At 43.5% G+C, this 16,063-nt stretch overlaps 3 protein-coding genes across 5 annotated transcripts; 1 reads left to right on the top strand and 2 right to left on the bottom strand.

Moving 5' to 3' along the window:
• Positions 1–652: 652 nt before the first annotated feature.
• On the bottom strand, positions 653–4,447 carry LOC135498019 (FAST kinase domain-containing protein 3, mitochondrial-like). 2 transcript variants are annotated; one of them, XM_064788133.1, is made up of 5 exons: positions 4,342–4,447; positions 2,350–3,935; positions 2,099–2,212; positions 1,585–1,742; positions 653–1,337 (listed from the first exon to the last, which is right to left on the bottom strand). In XM_064788133.1, the coding sequence occupies exons 2-5, from the start codon at positions 3,902–3,904 to the stop codon at positions 1,254–1,256; spliced, it is 1,911 nt and encodes a 636-aa protein (XP_064644203.1). In that variant the 5' UTR covers positions 3,905–3,935; positions 4,342–4,447; the 3' UTR covers positions 653–1,253. The 2 variants fall into 2 exon arrangements, with proteins under 2 accessions (XP_064644203.1, XP_064644204.1); XM_064788134.1 differs by having other exon boundaries at positions 4,325–4,441.
• A 1,003-nt stretch (positions 4,448–5,450) lies between these two features.
• On the bottom strand, positions 5,451–9,437 carry LOC135498199 (uncharacterized). 2 transcript variants are annotated; one of them, XM_064788405.1, is made up of 5 exons: positions 9,337–9,437; positions 7,280–8,350; positions 6,842–7,126; positions 6,342–6,524; positions 5,451–6,081 (listed from the first exon to the last, which is right to left on the bottom strand). In XM_064788405.1, exons 2-5 carry the CDS (start codon positions 8,338–8,340, stop codon positions 5,850–5,852), a joined length of 1,761 nt encoding a protein of 586 aa, XP_064644475.1. In that variant the 5' UTR covers positions 8,341–8,350; positions 9,337–9,437; the 3' UTR covers positions 5,451–5,849. The 2 variants fall into 2 exon arrangements, with proteins under 2 accessions (XP_064644475.1, XP_064644476.1); XM_064788406.1 differs by lacking the exon at positions 9,337–9,437 and adding an exon at positions 8,490–8,539.
• A 1,573-nt stretch (positions 9,438–11,010) lies between these two features.
• LOC135498071 (ankyrin-3-like) lies at positions 11,011–16,039 on the top strand. Its single transcript, XM_064788229.1, has 2 exons — positions 11,011–11,614; positions 13,102–16,039. The coding sequence occupies exon 2, from the start codon at positions 13,357–13,359 to the stop codon at positions 14,644–14,646; it is 1,290 nt and encodes a 429-aa protein (XP_064644299.1). The 5' UTR covers positions 11,011–11,614; positions 13,102–13,356; the 3' UTR covers positions 14,647–16,039.
• The last annotated feature ends 24 nt before the right edge of the window (positions 16,040–16,063 follow it).

The following is a 16,063-nucleotide window of genomic DNA, read 5'->3' as shown; positions in this document are numbered from 1 at the left end:
AATGAAATTACCATAAACGACGCCAGCCAGACGAAGAATTGCTAGTAGTAGCCGGCTTTATCTAACATCAAAAAGTTCAATGTTGTCCTCTACTCTATACAAAATGTATTTTACTTTAGATTCGCCAGTGATATAAAGGGTTCGCTTAATTGATACCGGCACTTCAAATAATAGTCGCCAAGAGGCTATATTATTGTATCATTTTATGTCAACTTCATGAATGTATACGTATATCCATTAGACACAAAAAGGCATCTATGACATTTGGCAGCGTCACTTAAGTAAATATGCTACATGTACGTATGTGAAAAAGGGTTCCCGGCGACTTCTGTACATCTATCGACACATATGTATTTTTCACAAGATTCTTATAGTTAAGAATCGATACTACTAAATAGTATTTAAGATCTGTACTGTCTTTGCAAGATCTGTACTGTACAACAATATTGCAAAGACAGTACAGATCTTAAATAAAAATCTTAAGAATCATATCATGATTTTCGACAGACGACGAAGGAAGATACTCGCCGATTAGTAGTTGTACTCTTTTGCGGTGCACCTACAGCTTCGCCGGACAGTAAGCCATGGAACCCTTTTTCCAGGGGACACCAACTGAGCTGAGCTAAAAATGAATACAAGAATAAACGATCGCTTCTGCAAAAAAATCAGTTTATTATCTCTCATGATCACCAGGTGGTGCAGTACAGGACATCCATACTCCTGATAGCAGAGAAAGCTACACGTGCTGTACATTTACTTGGAACTATGCTCCGGTTAAAATGACAATGAAGCTCTCACCCCCCTCGCTTTGAAAAGGCACAACATTGTCCCTGCATCAGTTCATGTCAATGTAAACGTCACAACACTGTCCCTTAATCAGGTCTTGGAAATCTTAACATAATTTCTGAATCATTTCTCCCCATCTCGAAAAGTAAATCGCACATCTCCTAGTCTTCAATAGTTGAAAGTCACAATACTTTCCCCAAAACTTATTTATGCCCTGAAGCCACAACACTGTCCTGGAATCATATCTCTTTGTCTTGAAAGTCACAACCTTGACCCAGAATCACATCTCACTATATTGAAAGTCACAACCTTGTCCTGGGAATCACATCGCCTTGTCTTGAAAGTGACAACATTGTCCCTGAACCACATATCTGTCTTGAAAGTCACAACATTGTCCCGGAATCACATTCATGTCCCGAAAGTCACAACATCATCCCAGAATCATCTCTCTTCGATCACAATTTGGATCACGTATGCATGAACTGTTTTAATGTGTTCCTGAGGAAGTCTTCCCTGTCTTGGCTCGATGATAAATACAATTCCACAGGCACCTGCAAGAGCGAAAAGTGCTTTAAGTTTCAGAGTGAATTTCATCAGTAAAACTTCCCTACTAGACGCAGAGGCTATGTGTATGCATCAAAAATCTCAATTTTTAGATACCTGGGCCAACTCCTCGTATATGAAATGGCGATTTTTGTGCATAAAGTAGGCCCAATATCAGTAACGTGCAAGCGTTTTTGCTTAACCTCTCAGAACCCCCTACAGGTAAGGTTCCACTGCATATTTTTGTTAACGTACCTCTAGAATCGTGTAGCCATGCAGTTTGACATGCCGCAACCTCATGGCGTACTCCCCCAGTAAGCTGCTCGAGTTCACACACGTTTGCTCAGGCAACGTAAGCACAACAGCAATGGGACGAGTCGTCTTTAACTTCTCACAAGGGTGGATGACAAGGTCTGGAAATGTATCAAATGACAGTGAGAAATATTAATATCTTGGTCCTGAGGTGACAACTCCCAGACAAAGGTGCATGTACGTGTATACCGTGAGTGTGTTGATGCGGCTCAACCAGCTTAACAGTGTTGACACAGTATACCGCACCGGTGAAAGACACAGTAGAAATATTCCACAGCGAGCCAGACGATGTCAGCTGGCAAATTGCAGTCTCTAAATTTAACTTATCTCCTGCAGAATTTGCTTGTCATGGTGGTTGTTCCAAGTCTTCGCAAGCCCCGGTGACGACTTGCTTTCAGTCTTCCATGAGGAGAAAATCTCCAAGGTCCAAGTAGGAAATTCACCAGACTCAACTCACCAATGATGAAGGGTGATCGCTCCAGAGGCACCTTGTCATGAACCCGGTCCTCTTCTCCCACAATATCAATCAAGAGGGACTTCAAGTCTTTGATCGAACGATAGTGCACCTTGTCTGAAACAAGAGAATAAAGATATGTTAAAAAGATTGTTATTTACATAGAAATATAGTCGTCTAAGTATTAAACTAAAACAGCAAAAGTTTAACCAGAAACTGTACATTTGATTACTTGATAACGTTTTACTGCTTACCAATCCAGTTTCTCGACATAGTCTCGTGGTCATCACTGATGAACAGGTACGGCAGACGGCATCCCCGCCACTCTAGCTTTATCGCAGCCTGCAACAGCAACATGTGATGCTGCGCCCGCAGTTGTGCCTGCTTAGCCTTCATGTTGTTCACCAAGGCAAACATATAAGGCGTGAAAACTTTCCGAACGAAATTTATTGGGAAACGCTCCACATACGCAAATGAAGCTAACAGTTCCAAGAGTTTCTCCGGTGCGAAGTCATCAAATTGGTCTTCTATGTATTGCTCGATTTTGAGAAACATTGGCCCAACAGATTTGGGAAGATAGTTCAGTTGGCCGAATGGGCGTAGAATAGAGTACAGATGGTCGACGTCATATGTGTCACCTTTCTTGTCAATGTTGACGGCTGTTGCATCGCAGATTCTTCTCGATAATATTCGCTGACTGCGGCAGTATTCCATCACGAGGGCGACCAAGTTTGGATCAGCTTTTGCAGCCTTGGCAGACAGATATCGCTCGAGAGATTTGACGACATGTTTGTCCGTGAAAGCAAAATGAATGTACGCCATGACAGCGTGCATCAAGTCTTTTTCACTGAAGTCATGGATGTTTAAAAACATCAGCTTGCCCATTGTGTTCAGGAGAGACAAGCTCTTATAGTTTGTAAGGACTGTCGCGGTGAGGACTTGAGCACAATCGTGAGCATCGAGCTTCCACCAAGATTTCAACAGACGACTCTCAATCGCTTTCATAGTACACTTACAGGACTGAGATTTTGGATTGAGAGCTAAGGCACCATACACATCAACTACATTCAGCTCATCGATCTCAGACGTCCTGCTAGCCAAGAGGACAAATATGTTATCCACGACTTCTCGGTTTCCTTTCTTATTACTTGAAATATATTTCACGATGGAAACCAACTCCGAAACAGAAAATTTCCCATCTCCTATTCTCCGTTCTACTTCTTCGTCAACTTTTCCCTGATATCCTTTTGGATACACCTCGGTTCTCATGTAACAGTTAACTAGACCGACCACAGTATCGTTTGTAAGATAACCGATATCACGCGTCACTGTATCACACAACTCATTCATGACAGCCGTCTTTATGAAGGAGTCAATTTGCTCCCAGTCATTGCGGTGCATCTGCAGCTGACAAACTCGAATCAAAGCAAAAGCCGCAGTATATGCCGTCACCTGATCAGACGGTATTTCTAATAACCGAAACACATCCCTTACTGTCGAACAATTCTGGAGTCTTGTTTTGAACACCTCCTCTTGCTCGGATATTTTCTGGACATCGTCAAGCGACAACATATTGTTCGATACTGGCACAAGAGATTTATCAAGACGACGAATGATCAGTGGGAGTTCGTGAATGTCTATCCCATCCTGGAGAAGGATTGTTGAGCGGCCCAAGATGCGACTACGGGATTCATCAAAAATAGTTCTTGTAGGACTAGTCAATGCACGTGGTAATGATCGACTCCTTGGGAGCAAGTGTCCTAATCTTGAGAAGCAACACAGCCTGCGACTGCTTTGTGCAACTGCCATTGCTGCTATGTTTGAACGCCTTCAGATTAACCTGCAAATATAGATGAAAGATTTAGAATCGGCGGCAGTGAACAGAGCCTAAAAAAGCAAACGAACGATAAAGGGGGATGACTGATTAAAAATGCTAATACTAATGTGTATGTGTCTCATTCGGTTTAATTAGTTGTTCATTCTTGTCAAATTAACGAACCTTTCAAGCATAAATGTGATCCGTATAGTGCTCTAGAACTGTTAAACAACAACTAATTGCGTTAAAAATACCTATTAACGCTTACATTTTCAGATTTCATAACTCGTACATTACACAACACATGCGTCATGCAAATACACAGTAAGCATAGGGCAAAAATACGCAGTTACAAAACCAACCAATTACTACATTTTTCTCATTCAAAACTGCAATTACTCGTATTTACTCACGATCTGAAGGCAATTACCTTAACAGCCTTTATCTTTATATCAAATTATCCGCAAGAATATTAAGAGAAATCGTGATTTTAAAACGAAACTTATGACACGCAAAATCGCTCAATGGTGGCTGACATGTTTTGTTGGTTGTGGTTTTGAGCAATTCCAGTTCAACCGTTCATACACGGCGTCGCTACTGTAAACCCAGAATTTGGAAATCTAATCAAAGTTTCCACTCGGACACTATCATTCACGTCCTCCCCGTCAATTCATGTTCCCCTTTACTTACTCGTACGATGAAGCGAAATGTAGTTTGGATCCTGATCTTCTAACCTTCTATATATGAGCCATCCTGCAGTGTATAGGCCTAGATCGGGAGCCAGTCGCCTGTAACAACGCTCTCGATCCCTCTCTAGGCCTATGGTCTCTTCGGGGTTCTTTTTCATATTATTTAGCAGTAGGCCTAGCCGCCAAGTTCGCCTTCATCATACACTGTACTTCATGCGATATACATGTAATAATTATGGCAGGTACAAACATGCGCATAGCTTAGCCTATTATTTGTCTTCTCTTATTTGGATTGGAAAAAAGGAACTGCAACAAAAACGATAGTAGACTTCCCTTCAATCATTTCGCATCTGGTGGGACAAGGTCATCTGGTCTAAAACAACTAATTAGCCGACGTCTCCCACCAGCTTGCTGATCAGCGTCGATACCAACGGACCTACTTACGACGAACGCGGGATACAATGGTGACAAGGCTGAGGACAGCCGCGTGGCTGAACAAACGTCGCGTATCCCTGCCGACCAATCTTGCACCTTTTACCTCCGAAATGTGGCGTGGGTGTAGTCATTTTAAACACAGTGGAAAATGAAAACGGAGGCCAGAGGTCTCTGCTCTCATCTATACGGATACCCAAAATGAAGTCCAGAAGCATCAGTATAGTATTATATTACTGGCCTGTCCGTGTCAGTTGTCATCAATTGTCAAACAATTGTCAAACAATCTATCGTAAAGGATTTGCTTTCTTGGAGGACTGACTCGTCATTTTTCGGACGAATTTTTCGGACGTATTGCCCGCTGATCTACGATAACTGCGTTGGTAACTGGAAAAACGCGAAAGAAAATGGATTTATGTACCAAGTAAAAGCCCTACTCTTTATTAGCATTGAATATATATTACACACAGACGATATAGGTATACCAGCAAATTTAAAGCGCACAAGATGAAACATGAAATACAGTCCAATGACGATCACACTGACGCCATATTTGTTGTCACCTCGATCCGGAGAGTGTCCAATGTACAGCTGTACGACATGTTCATTTACACATAAAATAACTTTATAAGTGCTATGAAATCAAATTCCATATCGTACACTGTGCATGATATAAGTAAATGTATTCAAAACGAGATTCAAGCCAACAATTGCCCAGCCTCGGACGCCTAGACTCCCTGGGAAGCATATTCTTTCATCCTGATCGTCTCTTCTCCTGGCGACGGGACGAGGCCCGTCACAGGCAGTCGAAACACGTTTACACACATCTCCCAAGGATTCGGCCAACGACCTCTGCCGGCATGTACGATCTCCACTCATCAACCACTTCACCGATTCGCTTTTCATTTTCCTCTTCAGCGGCCAGTTTCCACGAGGCCTTGACTGCCTCTCGAGGGTATGGGTTATCAATGTAGTAACCCTCAATTGTCCCTCTCAATTTTTTTATACCCTTCCGATGAACATCGCAGAATTCGTGCAGTTTACGCCACCTAAATATTTAAAAAAAACACATATATTACATGTATATTTCAGAAATCAAGAGTGGGCATCTCCAAAAACAATAAAATGGTCATGGTCCATTATTGTGGCATTATGCCTAGTATACCAACTACAACCAACTTTACATAAGCGCCATATCGACAAATCAACTGCTTCGAACACTTCACTTAACACTTTCTCTGCTCCATCCCAAACCGCACACCCCATTCAGGTGACTATAAAGGTTTGAAGGAAATCGAAAACTACCCACCTTTCCAAGTAAGCTTCAGCCCTGTTCGCAAACTCTGGGTCACAAGTCTGCCAGAATTTATCCTGCTCTTCCTTGGACATCTCCTGGGTCTTCTCAAGGTTGAACTTCATGACCGGCTCCACCAAAGTCTTGCACTCTTGGTACCATTTTTCCGTGAGGTCAAGGGCATCTTTTATCACCTTTCTGAATTGGAAATGAAATATCACATAACTGTGCTACCCAGTTTGAATTAGGTTTCCGAGTTCATCAAGAAAGAAAACCAAATAGGCGAGGCTTTTGATGACAGTAACGGAACATCCCTAACACTACCCTAAAATAAAGCGCCAGGACCCCAAATCACACCTTCTCGACGGCGCCCATTCATAACCAACCAGGTGGAAGCAATGGCCAGCATCACGTTATCATCAAAACTATTGTGGAACAGAAGCAGAAAGACACAGAACAACCACCTTCCTACAGTCAAAGTTTGCGAACTGAAACCTAAAGAGAAAAAAAGTTACCTGATATTGATGTATAACTCCTTTACAATTTTTACAATAACTGATGTCAGCTTAGCTCTCATGTAGCTATCAATCCTATCAAGGGCGCCTGGGTCGAGAATTCGCTTCTCTGAGGATCGTGACTCATCATCTTCTGTGTTGGTGGCTGCCAGAGGCTCTGTGTTGGTGGCTGCCAGAGGCTCTCTGTAGGCAAGATATTTATATACCAAGATGGTATAGACATCTTTGAGGTCGGTCCACACGCAATTGATTTCCTTTAGCATCCATGCAACAGGGTAGTAATGGCTGAAGTGGAATAAAAGGAGTATGATCGGCATGGCCTGAGTGCAAAGTCGTGAAAAATGAAAGATCGTGCGCAAGCGTCGAATGACATATACATATAAATTAATAGGCCCCAAACTTTTCGAATCACATACTTACTCTACTGACTTAACTTACCACTTGGACTCGTCGTCGTCGGAAATCAGCTCAAGAACCTTTTCAACGGATGGGACATATATCAGAGATATACCATCTGCCCCGTCGCTTGTGTACACTGTTTCGTCCTGAGTGTCTGACGGAAGCTTTGTAAGTTTATCATCAATGTCACCAGTCATGGCCTTCAATTCCCTTGCCTTTTCTTCATCCACAAGTCGACCTAACTGATCTATTTTATTTGGAAATTCTTGTATCGCTTCCAAGGAGCTCTGCATCTCGTCTGATGAGATGATCCTATCCTGCATCTTACTGGAATCTATTCCTTGCCCAGTCATAGAAGGTGCTGCTGCACTGCTCTTCTCTTCGGGGATTGCCATAAACGACAGCATTTCATCCCACGCGAAACCTTCTGGAAGATCAGATCTCCTCCGCTCCAAGTCCTTCGTGACGGTATTATCCATAGAAAGCAAATCATCAACTGGCACCTTATCAAGAGTCTTCCCGCATCGCTCTCTCATCATAGCAACATCCTGACTAGTAGATTCAATATCTGCCATTGCAAAATCTGGGAAGCCGTCTTGAAGGTACAGACAAGCAACTCTTAACTTTTCTAAAATGTTGCAGGCACCGCTTTGAAAATTTTGAACGATTAAGGAGATGGCGTCGCAAAGTTTTAACACGTCGAACAACGCATTCTGCGTCTTAATGAGGACGCTGGCTTTATCAGCGGTAGCATTTACAACAATGTAACGATATCTACCGCACTTGTCAACATTCTCCAAAAGTTCTTCAAGGTTGAAAACCTCCGAGATCACAACTTCAGGTGGTGGAGACTTGAATGGCGTAATCACCTGTTTCTGCTTTACGTTTTCCAGCTCTTCCACTATTAGTGATTTACCCAATTCGTCTGGTCCAACCGACTGAAACATTTCAGTAGGAACAGCCTGACCTAGACCTTTGTCTGAGTGGGTATCCGAACGACCTTGACCTTCTTCCATGCGTCCCGTTTCTCCACCTTCAGATTCTCTTGGATCACTACCAAATTGTCCCTCGCTCGTCGACTCGGAGAATTTCTCATCCATTTCTTTTAACCTGAAACAGAATAAACCGACCTATTATTTGTTTCATGACCTGGTGAGAACTGAAGAAATGATTTGAGATATCAGAAGATGCCGCAGCCTCAGATAAATCACTATCAGTACTAATACCAACACTGTAACCGGATACTAACACTGTATCATACCAACACTGTAACCCAAGGCTTGACTGTAACCGCAATTATTTCCTACATCCAAATAGTAAAGGATGAAAATGGGGCGACTAACAGTCATCGGTAGCTCTACCTATGTGAAGACCCCCCCCCCCCGCTTGATCCAAAGTTGATCTTTAGTTGCGATGCGTGTCACCAGCAGGTGACTTTCAAGCTATTCATATCAGCAGTGTTCATCGATTTGCTCAGTCAGCTGATATTTCCAATAGGAAGTGGGGAATCCCAACTTCTGTCGATGAAGTATACATGATATGTATGGTGAAAGGAAAGCTTAATCGTCAATAAAAAGCTCCTAAATAAATATCTATACTTAACGTGTAGGCCTAACCAAACCTGATAGAAACAACGGAAGACTATATAATCATGGAAAATCATACCTAGACGAAGCGTAAAGATGCCTTTACTGCTGAAATACACGTAAAGGTTTCGTCCTGGCCAAACGAACGAGGCTGGCCAGGAGTTTCATTTTCGATGTCGTTTCAAATGTCATTTTTAAAAGTGGTCCCTGTTTCGACGTCCTAACTGACCTAACCTCCCCGCCATCGAAGGGACTGCTCTTGATGAGGGCGGTCCACGGCGTTGTCAGCATAGACTATATGCTTTCATCAACTGAATGAACCCCGGGGAAAGATTTACACCACCATTGCATTGTTTTAGAATCGCTGTAAACCTGAAGTAACCAGAAGTAACCAGAAGATTGGTCAACTCATCAGAGGGGGCATGCCCGAGTTAGGACTGGGAGGCGAGCAGTGGAGGTTCAAATGAAAGAAGATAATATCGTAGATACTATACATGCATTTGCACTTACCACGCTGTACTTGTACTCGTCTCGTCTCTAGACTTGTTGCTCGGCCTTCCACTGACGCAGGTTATAGTTACACTATCTCAATACTGCGCAGTTGATTTATTTGGGACATGCGTTTTCAATAGAGAGGTTTCGCAAGCCATAAACGGGTCTTAGGCCTTGCAATAATGCTTTTATACAAGCTCATATACGAGATATTTTATATCAACGATTTATATGAATCATGTTTACCATGCATTATTGTAGCTCGATCAGTACCGAACAATACGCTGTAACAGGCGCGGGGTCATCCCTATGTTCCCCGGTACCTATGTTTCCCGGTACCTATGTTCCCCCATACAGTTTTTATGATACTAACAGTGTATGTACCAATTTAAAGCAAAGGCGCGTGCACCTTGGCCTTTAAGTCACGAATCTATGCTGAGTAAAAATGTCTTTTAATACAAAAAAAAATACTGAAACCCTGCTTTTTGGAGGATTTCTGGGAATTGCAATTTCCTGCATGACTTCATTCTGTGAGGTCTTTCCAGGAATTTGTGGAAACAAACCGTATCACAAAAAACACACTTTTCTCTGCGGACATAGGTACTGGGAACATAGGTACCGGGGAACATAGGTACCGGGGAACATAGGTACCTCTTCGGGGAACATAGGTACCGGGGAACATAGGTATGCTCCCCCAGGCGCTGTACTGTACGCGCCTATATCTGGGGCAGACGACCTGCTTGAACAATCACCATCATGTGGCCCGACCTTCCGAAGTGAGGCGAGATAAACAAGGTGTTCGCTATATTGGAGCAGAACGTATGCCGTCGATAGGCCTACATCTAACTCTGGACCAATATCAATGTTTTGGGTGGCGCCTGCAGAATCTCGACCTCCTCATAGAGAGGTTTCCTTTGGACCGCAATCTTCTGTAAAGGATTAGCCTGAACCTAGACCGTCTTCTCGAAAGAAACTCCCTGAGATACGGTCTATTAATGGTCTGGGTATACTATGAACCATCATCTCTGCAAGAATTTTATCGAGACCCTAAGATGCTTTCCCTATAAAACCATTTCAGTGTGGTGGGCAAAATGTTGTCTTGTGACAGAGTTTACTACAGCGCACGACACAATGTAATGCATTACATCGTTCTCCATGTAACTTTTACTATAGATGTCAAACTATTTCATTGCAGGTGACCTGCCAGCCTGGCAGTGGTAAACTCAAGGGTTCTCTCCCAGCATGTTAACGGAGAGAGCCATATGCTCTCGCTCAAGTAGGGTTAACATCCCACCGTATCCTTACTTTGTCAGTTATATCGCACTCGTCATAATGTCGTCTCCAAGTCTCTTGAAAAGACTGAGTCTTCTGTCCTTTGGAGGCTGCAGTCGAACCAACCTCAAAGTCCGGGCCCCTAGAAGAGAATCTTGTCGAGGTTGTTTGTTGATAACACGACCGTTCAATCAAAGTCCCGTTTGACGTCAATGTGACGTCACTTGGATACTGCGGTTCCTAAGGCAACAACCAAATGTGAACTATCTGCAGCAAATTTGTTTAAATCCCATGAAATCCATCAGTGACTGGTCTCAAAATATCCCTTCATTGATTTTATAAGCCCGCTGATCAACCATTGCTATATAGAGAGTAGTTCGAGCTTCCTGCAGGAGACGCGTGTTGCCTTGGTAACCATTTCCAATTTGCCGCTGCTTGCTATTCTAAAAGAAACGAGCCAGGGACTGGATGACTTTGTTTTCTCTGGTATTCGTGTCCTCATCAGGGGGAAAGGCCATTCCATCAAACACACAACCCTATCCACACGTTCAGCGTTGGGTAAAGATTATAAAGAAGCGAGTCAGAGCAGAGCGCCTTTTGCAGCAATGCTTCAAGGACTCGACGCCAGTCCTACTTCGATAATTAGTGACGTGAGGGAGTGTACCTCTCTGTTGCAATAGCTGTCTCTGTCGCAAAATGGTGGAAGGAATTGTCTAGCCTTGTTCGCATTCTTGATTTGAGGAGCAGGCGGACGATGGACCTTTGATTCGATTTTGAGTGAGTTTTGGGAGGACCAGATGGACAAAATTATTAGCTGCACACGAAATGTTTTCCAGTTTAGCTCTCGTGATCGAGGCAGAGGAATCAAGACAGGAAAATGTAAACGATAGATAGACCGTCACGTGTTTTCTTCTGAACCTGCTTAGTGAAGAACTTGATGAATACCCTAGGCTGACTGCAGACTGTCGCATATTTAGATGATTTTTCTTTCTTTCTACAAATGACTGCCGGTGGTGATGAGCGCGTAAGTACATGTACATTGTCTTCGAAACATGTAAATTAAAGTGGTACAATTATAATCATGATACTTTTATCATGGCCCTACATTACATTGTAGAAAACAGTTGGCAGTACATACACATTAATGTACACACTGTATGCAAAAATGGAACGGGGTTATAATGATACCACCAATTCGTCCGCTGGTCCGTAGCCTTCGGGGCGACCACCAACTGAAACCTGCCTCTTCTATACCGTTTTCGCCAAGTTTTTCAGCGACACTGGGTGTTCAAAGTCAGTTTTATTGATAGGTGCACATGATATAAAGTTCGGAAACCGTTGATGATATAAATTACGCCCGACTTAGGTTGGAGCAAAAATATGGGCCTATAAGCTTATATATTTATGGTTGGAGGCATACCGTATATACTCTTGAAAAGACAGCTTGCTATCTGGGGATTTGTGGGTGCCTTATCTCTGATTACAAACGCAGTTTTACGTCGTCATTTTGGCGACGTCCGCAACACTAATGTTTCAGTACGCCTATTTGATTTAAAACTAAGGAGACTTGCCAAGCTAATTAACGCACAAGAGCAAATGTGACTTTGCTGCCTGCAGCAGATATTATTTTCTATAAAATCTAACAAATCTTTCCTGATTCGAAAGGTACTGTCAGTACTTTTCACGTTGCACTCGAATACCAAACATCTTGATTCTCCCATGTCGAAGGAGCTACCAGTAACCATGGCAACGGCATCTGCGCAACAGCTTACGGCTCCGTGCCAAGTCACGGCGTACTCAGTGCGTCCTCAACCATAATTTCATTGGACGCTGTTATAGTCATATTAACGAATTATAGCATCACATATATGTGTTATGCTAGCCTTCGTTATTTCTTTGACAACAACTTGTTGACATTGAGGCTGTCGAACTAATGTAATGAGTAATAGTGTGCGTCATCCATAAACTTAAGCCTATGAGTCATCATCATTAAACAATCGTCTGCATTATCGGAAACGAAGAGGCGGGAGTTTGTTTCGCTTGGTGAAAATACGCGAACGCCTTGTCTCGTGAAAGCCATCTGATAAGCTGTTCCATGCAGACTGCCTCATCTCGGAAGTTAGATGCTTTGTCGGACATCCACGCGTGCCATTGATTTAACTTTAAAAAAAACACGGCGTTTGTTAATGCGTCTTTTCGTCGAGGCTGTTCTTGAAATATCGTGGGTGGTTATGATGATGTCATGTTGATGTTGTTGTCAATGCGGGATTCCCGACGCTAATATATTAAAGCCATCATGAGACGCACAACATCACAACATTACCGAAAGGACAGACAGAATGTTCATATGACTAGTTCCGGTACTGTCTTGCATATTAATCAACTGAGGCAGAAGCAAACGCAACGGATATTCAATATCATGTACATGTATACATATAGCTTCTAGAATATCATGTACATGTATACATGTAGCTTCTAGAAATGTAAGTTCTTGAATTATTTCTTTTTTAGGTTAACCCACCTCTGGACTCGTACTGGGCACGAGACATACAATCGAAGGAGGACAGTCAGCTTGTCGGTGTAGCCATATATACTTGTACCTCAAGACAGTTGCAGGCGCTTGGCTTTAAAGGGAATTCAAGATAAGGTCAAGGAGTATACCGTTTTGTTAAACTGCCACTGATTGTCTGTGGGATGTATTAGTGTGCGCCCTATATGTGAGTACCAACGCATCATTTCTGCGTTTGAGCCATTAGCGCCGCCAGCATGGCGACTCCTAACCATCGCGACCGGAACAATCTTGATCCGGATGTGAAACTCGTAAACCTCGAAATCTATGACGCAATTAAGGAGAAACATCTCGTCAAGCTGATCGACTTGCACCAAAATAAGAAAGCCCGTCCAAATTTCAACGAACCATTTGGCCCTGAGGTTCGGGATGACTGCAATTGGGGTATGTACCCTTTGCATCTCGCTTGCAAATTAGGACATCTGGAAATTGTCCGGTTTCTTCTGAGCATAAACTGTGACGTGAATGCCAAAACGACTTTTATTCATCGCTCACCGTTGAATTATACTGTGAGGAAGGGGCACATGGCTTGCTTTCAAGTCATCCTTGACGCCGGTGCCAACATTGATGATCGTGACGTCACAGGAAGTACCTGCTGCCATTATGCTGCGACGGCCGGGCACAGTCGGATGATAGACATTCTGATTGGTCGCGGTGCAAATGTTGATATTCGAGACGTCAGGTTTAAGACGCCACTGATGAAAGCTGTGGTAAACGGTTACTTGGACGGCGTGAATAAATTCATAAAAGCAGGTTGTCAAGTGGATGCGCAAAACACTGAAGGCGACACAGCTCTCCACATCGCAGTCCGCTTGGGCGAAATTCAAATCTTAGAACGTCTGCTGAAGACAGGCACGGACACTGACCCGATCAACCGCAGCGGGTACACACCTCTTATGGACGCCATCATCTACGGACAGACGGACTCGGCCTGCATGCTTATACACGCTGGTTGCGACTTAAACAAGCAGGAGCCGAAAGGGGGCAATACTGTCTTGCATATGGCGGCCATTCGCGGAAATGACGTCATGGTGAGGATTTTGATGGAAGCTGGTTGTCGGCAAGACATCTTCAACAACAATGGGGAATCGGCTGCCTATTATCCAATCTATAAAAACGAAGTCGACATGGTCAAAGTCCTGGCAAAGTGCAACTACAACTTGGACATTCCCGCCATTTCAAAACCTGGGTTCGACGTGCCAGAGATTTCGCTTTACCAGATTGCAGTTGAAAGAAACCACTGGGGGATTTGCTGGCTTCTTCGCGAAGTGAATTGCGGGTACAGTTACACGCACCCTGGTGGCGGCGAGGCGAAGGATAAGTCTGGTTATCATGGCAACGTGCGAGGCTTTAATACGTCGCTGAAGCAATTGTGTCGCAAGAGCATCAGGAACGCACTCGGCCACAAGCTAGCGTCAGTTACTGATGACCTCCCCTTGCCAACAGTCCTAAAGGAATACATTCTACTCAAGGACATCATTCCGTAAGATCTGATAGACATCACGCCATCTACGAATACCATCAACGGACTATGCCTTCAAGAAAGAAATCGAACATCTGCATCTTTTTGCTTCATAGCCGGGTCACACTATATGACCGACCTCCCTGGTCACGCGTTCTTATAGTACAAGGATGCTCTGCACATGTCATCGGTAGTTAATCCCCTTCCTCCCCCCCCCCCCCCCCCCCCGGCTATGTTCCTTCTCGTTGCTTCATACCCACAGGCCATTTTCGTAAACCATTTTTGTGCTCATGTTCGTATCACATGTTGTGGTAGAGACGGATGTAAATTCAGAGAGATTTGTTGCTTGCCGGACTACGATCGGAAGAAGGTCATTATCTTGTTTTGTCCGATGAGTGTGACTATCGTCTACTGGACTATATTATCATTTTTTTACAGACTTTAGACATTCCCCTCAAAATGCTGTGGCAAATCTCTCAACCCATACATCCATGTGTAATCGGATTTCTCCTCGGGAGATCGGACAGGACCGTAGTTTGCTGGACAGACTTCGGATCGTCTCAGTCTGAAGGGTACTGTAGCCTCTGTCTATTTAATTTGTCATTGAGCTCTCAACGAAAGCCGTGATAAATTTTTGATGAAACATGCCAATTTATCGGCGATGTGCAACAATCCTCAGGTTACTGACTCCGTGAAGGACTGACACCGACGCACAACGCCGGTACCGGTAGACAGCCGTGTGTACTGAAAAAAAACTCCATAGCTGGGAGTGAAGTCATTTCCAAACTACTGATATTAACTATGATCGACAAGTCTATACAAGGAGTTGGTATTCACGGTAATTGAAATATTTTGTGCGTTGTTCATTATGTATTCAAAAGTTAAAATATCCAGCTGCGCTGGTCTTCAGTATCATAGAACACGATTGTATTTATGGCCATTTTAGTACAATATGGATTATTTTTGCACTTAGTATTGTAACTAATGCATGTTAGGTCAAGCGTCTTTGAGACAAGGGTTTCCTCAAGAGGAGAGATTTATCTCAATGCGGGTGTTCCACCAGCTCTCGACATGTTCCTGTCACCTCCCGGTACGTTGCCGAACTCACTGCATGAGAGTTCCCGTCAACTCCCAACAAGATCCTGTCACCTTCCCCGACACTTCCCGTCCTCCCTACATGGGGGTTCCTGTCGTCTCCCAATAAATTCCCATCACCGGTTCGAGAAGCCGATGAAACACCCGCGTACTAACGGAGGTAGTGAGTGCATGGGCGTTACCAGTCGTCAAAGAGAGCAGTGACGTTATGGTGACTGAGCGCTACCAATATTTTGCATGTCGGCTCGCATATGCTAGTGCACACTACTTAGTCTCCGACCTCCAATACTTGAAATGATAAAGATAAGATATTTATTTTAAAATGTTTTGTTAATTATTTCCTGTGT

The sequence above is a fragment of the Lineus longissimus genome, chromosome 13, assembly GCF_910592395.1.
Source record: "Lineus longissimus chromosome 13, tnLinLong1.2, whole genome shotgun sequence".
Classification (NCBI taxonomy): domain Eukaryota; kingdom Metazoa; phylum Nemertea; class Pilidiophora; order Heteronemertea; family Lineidae; genus Lineus; species Lineus longissimus.
This window is presented reverse-complemented; position numbering and strand designations above follow the sequence as displayed.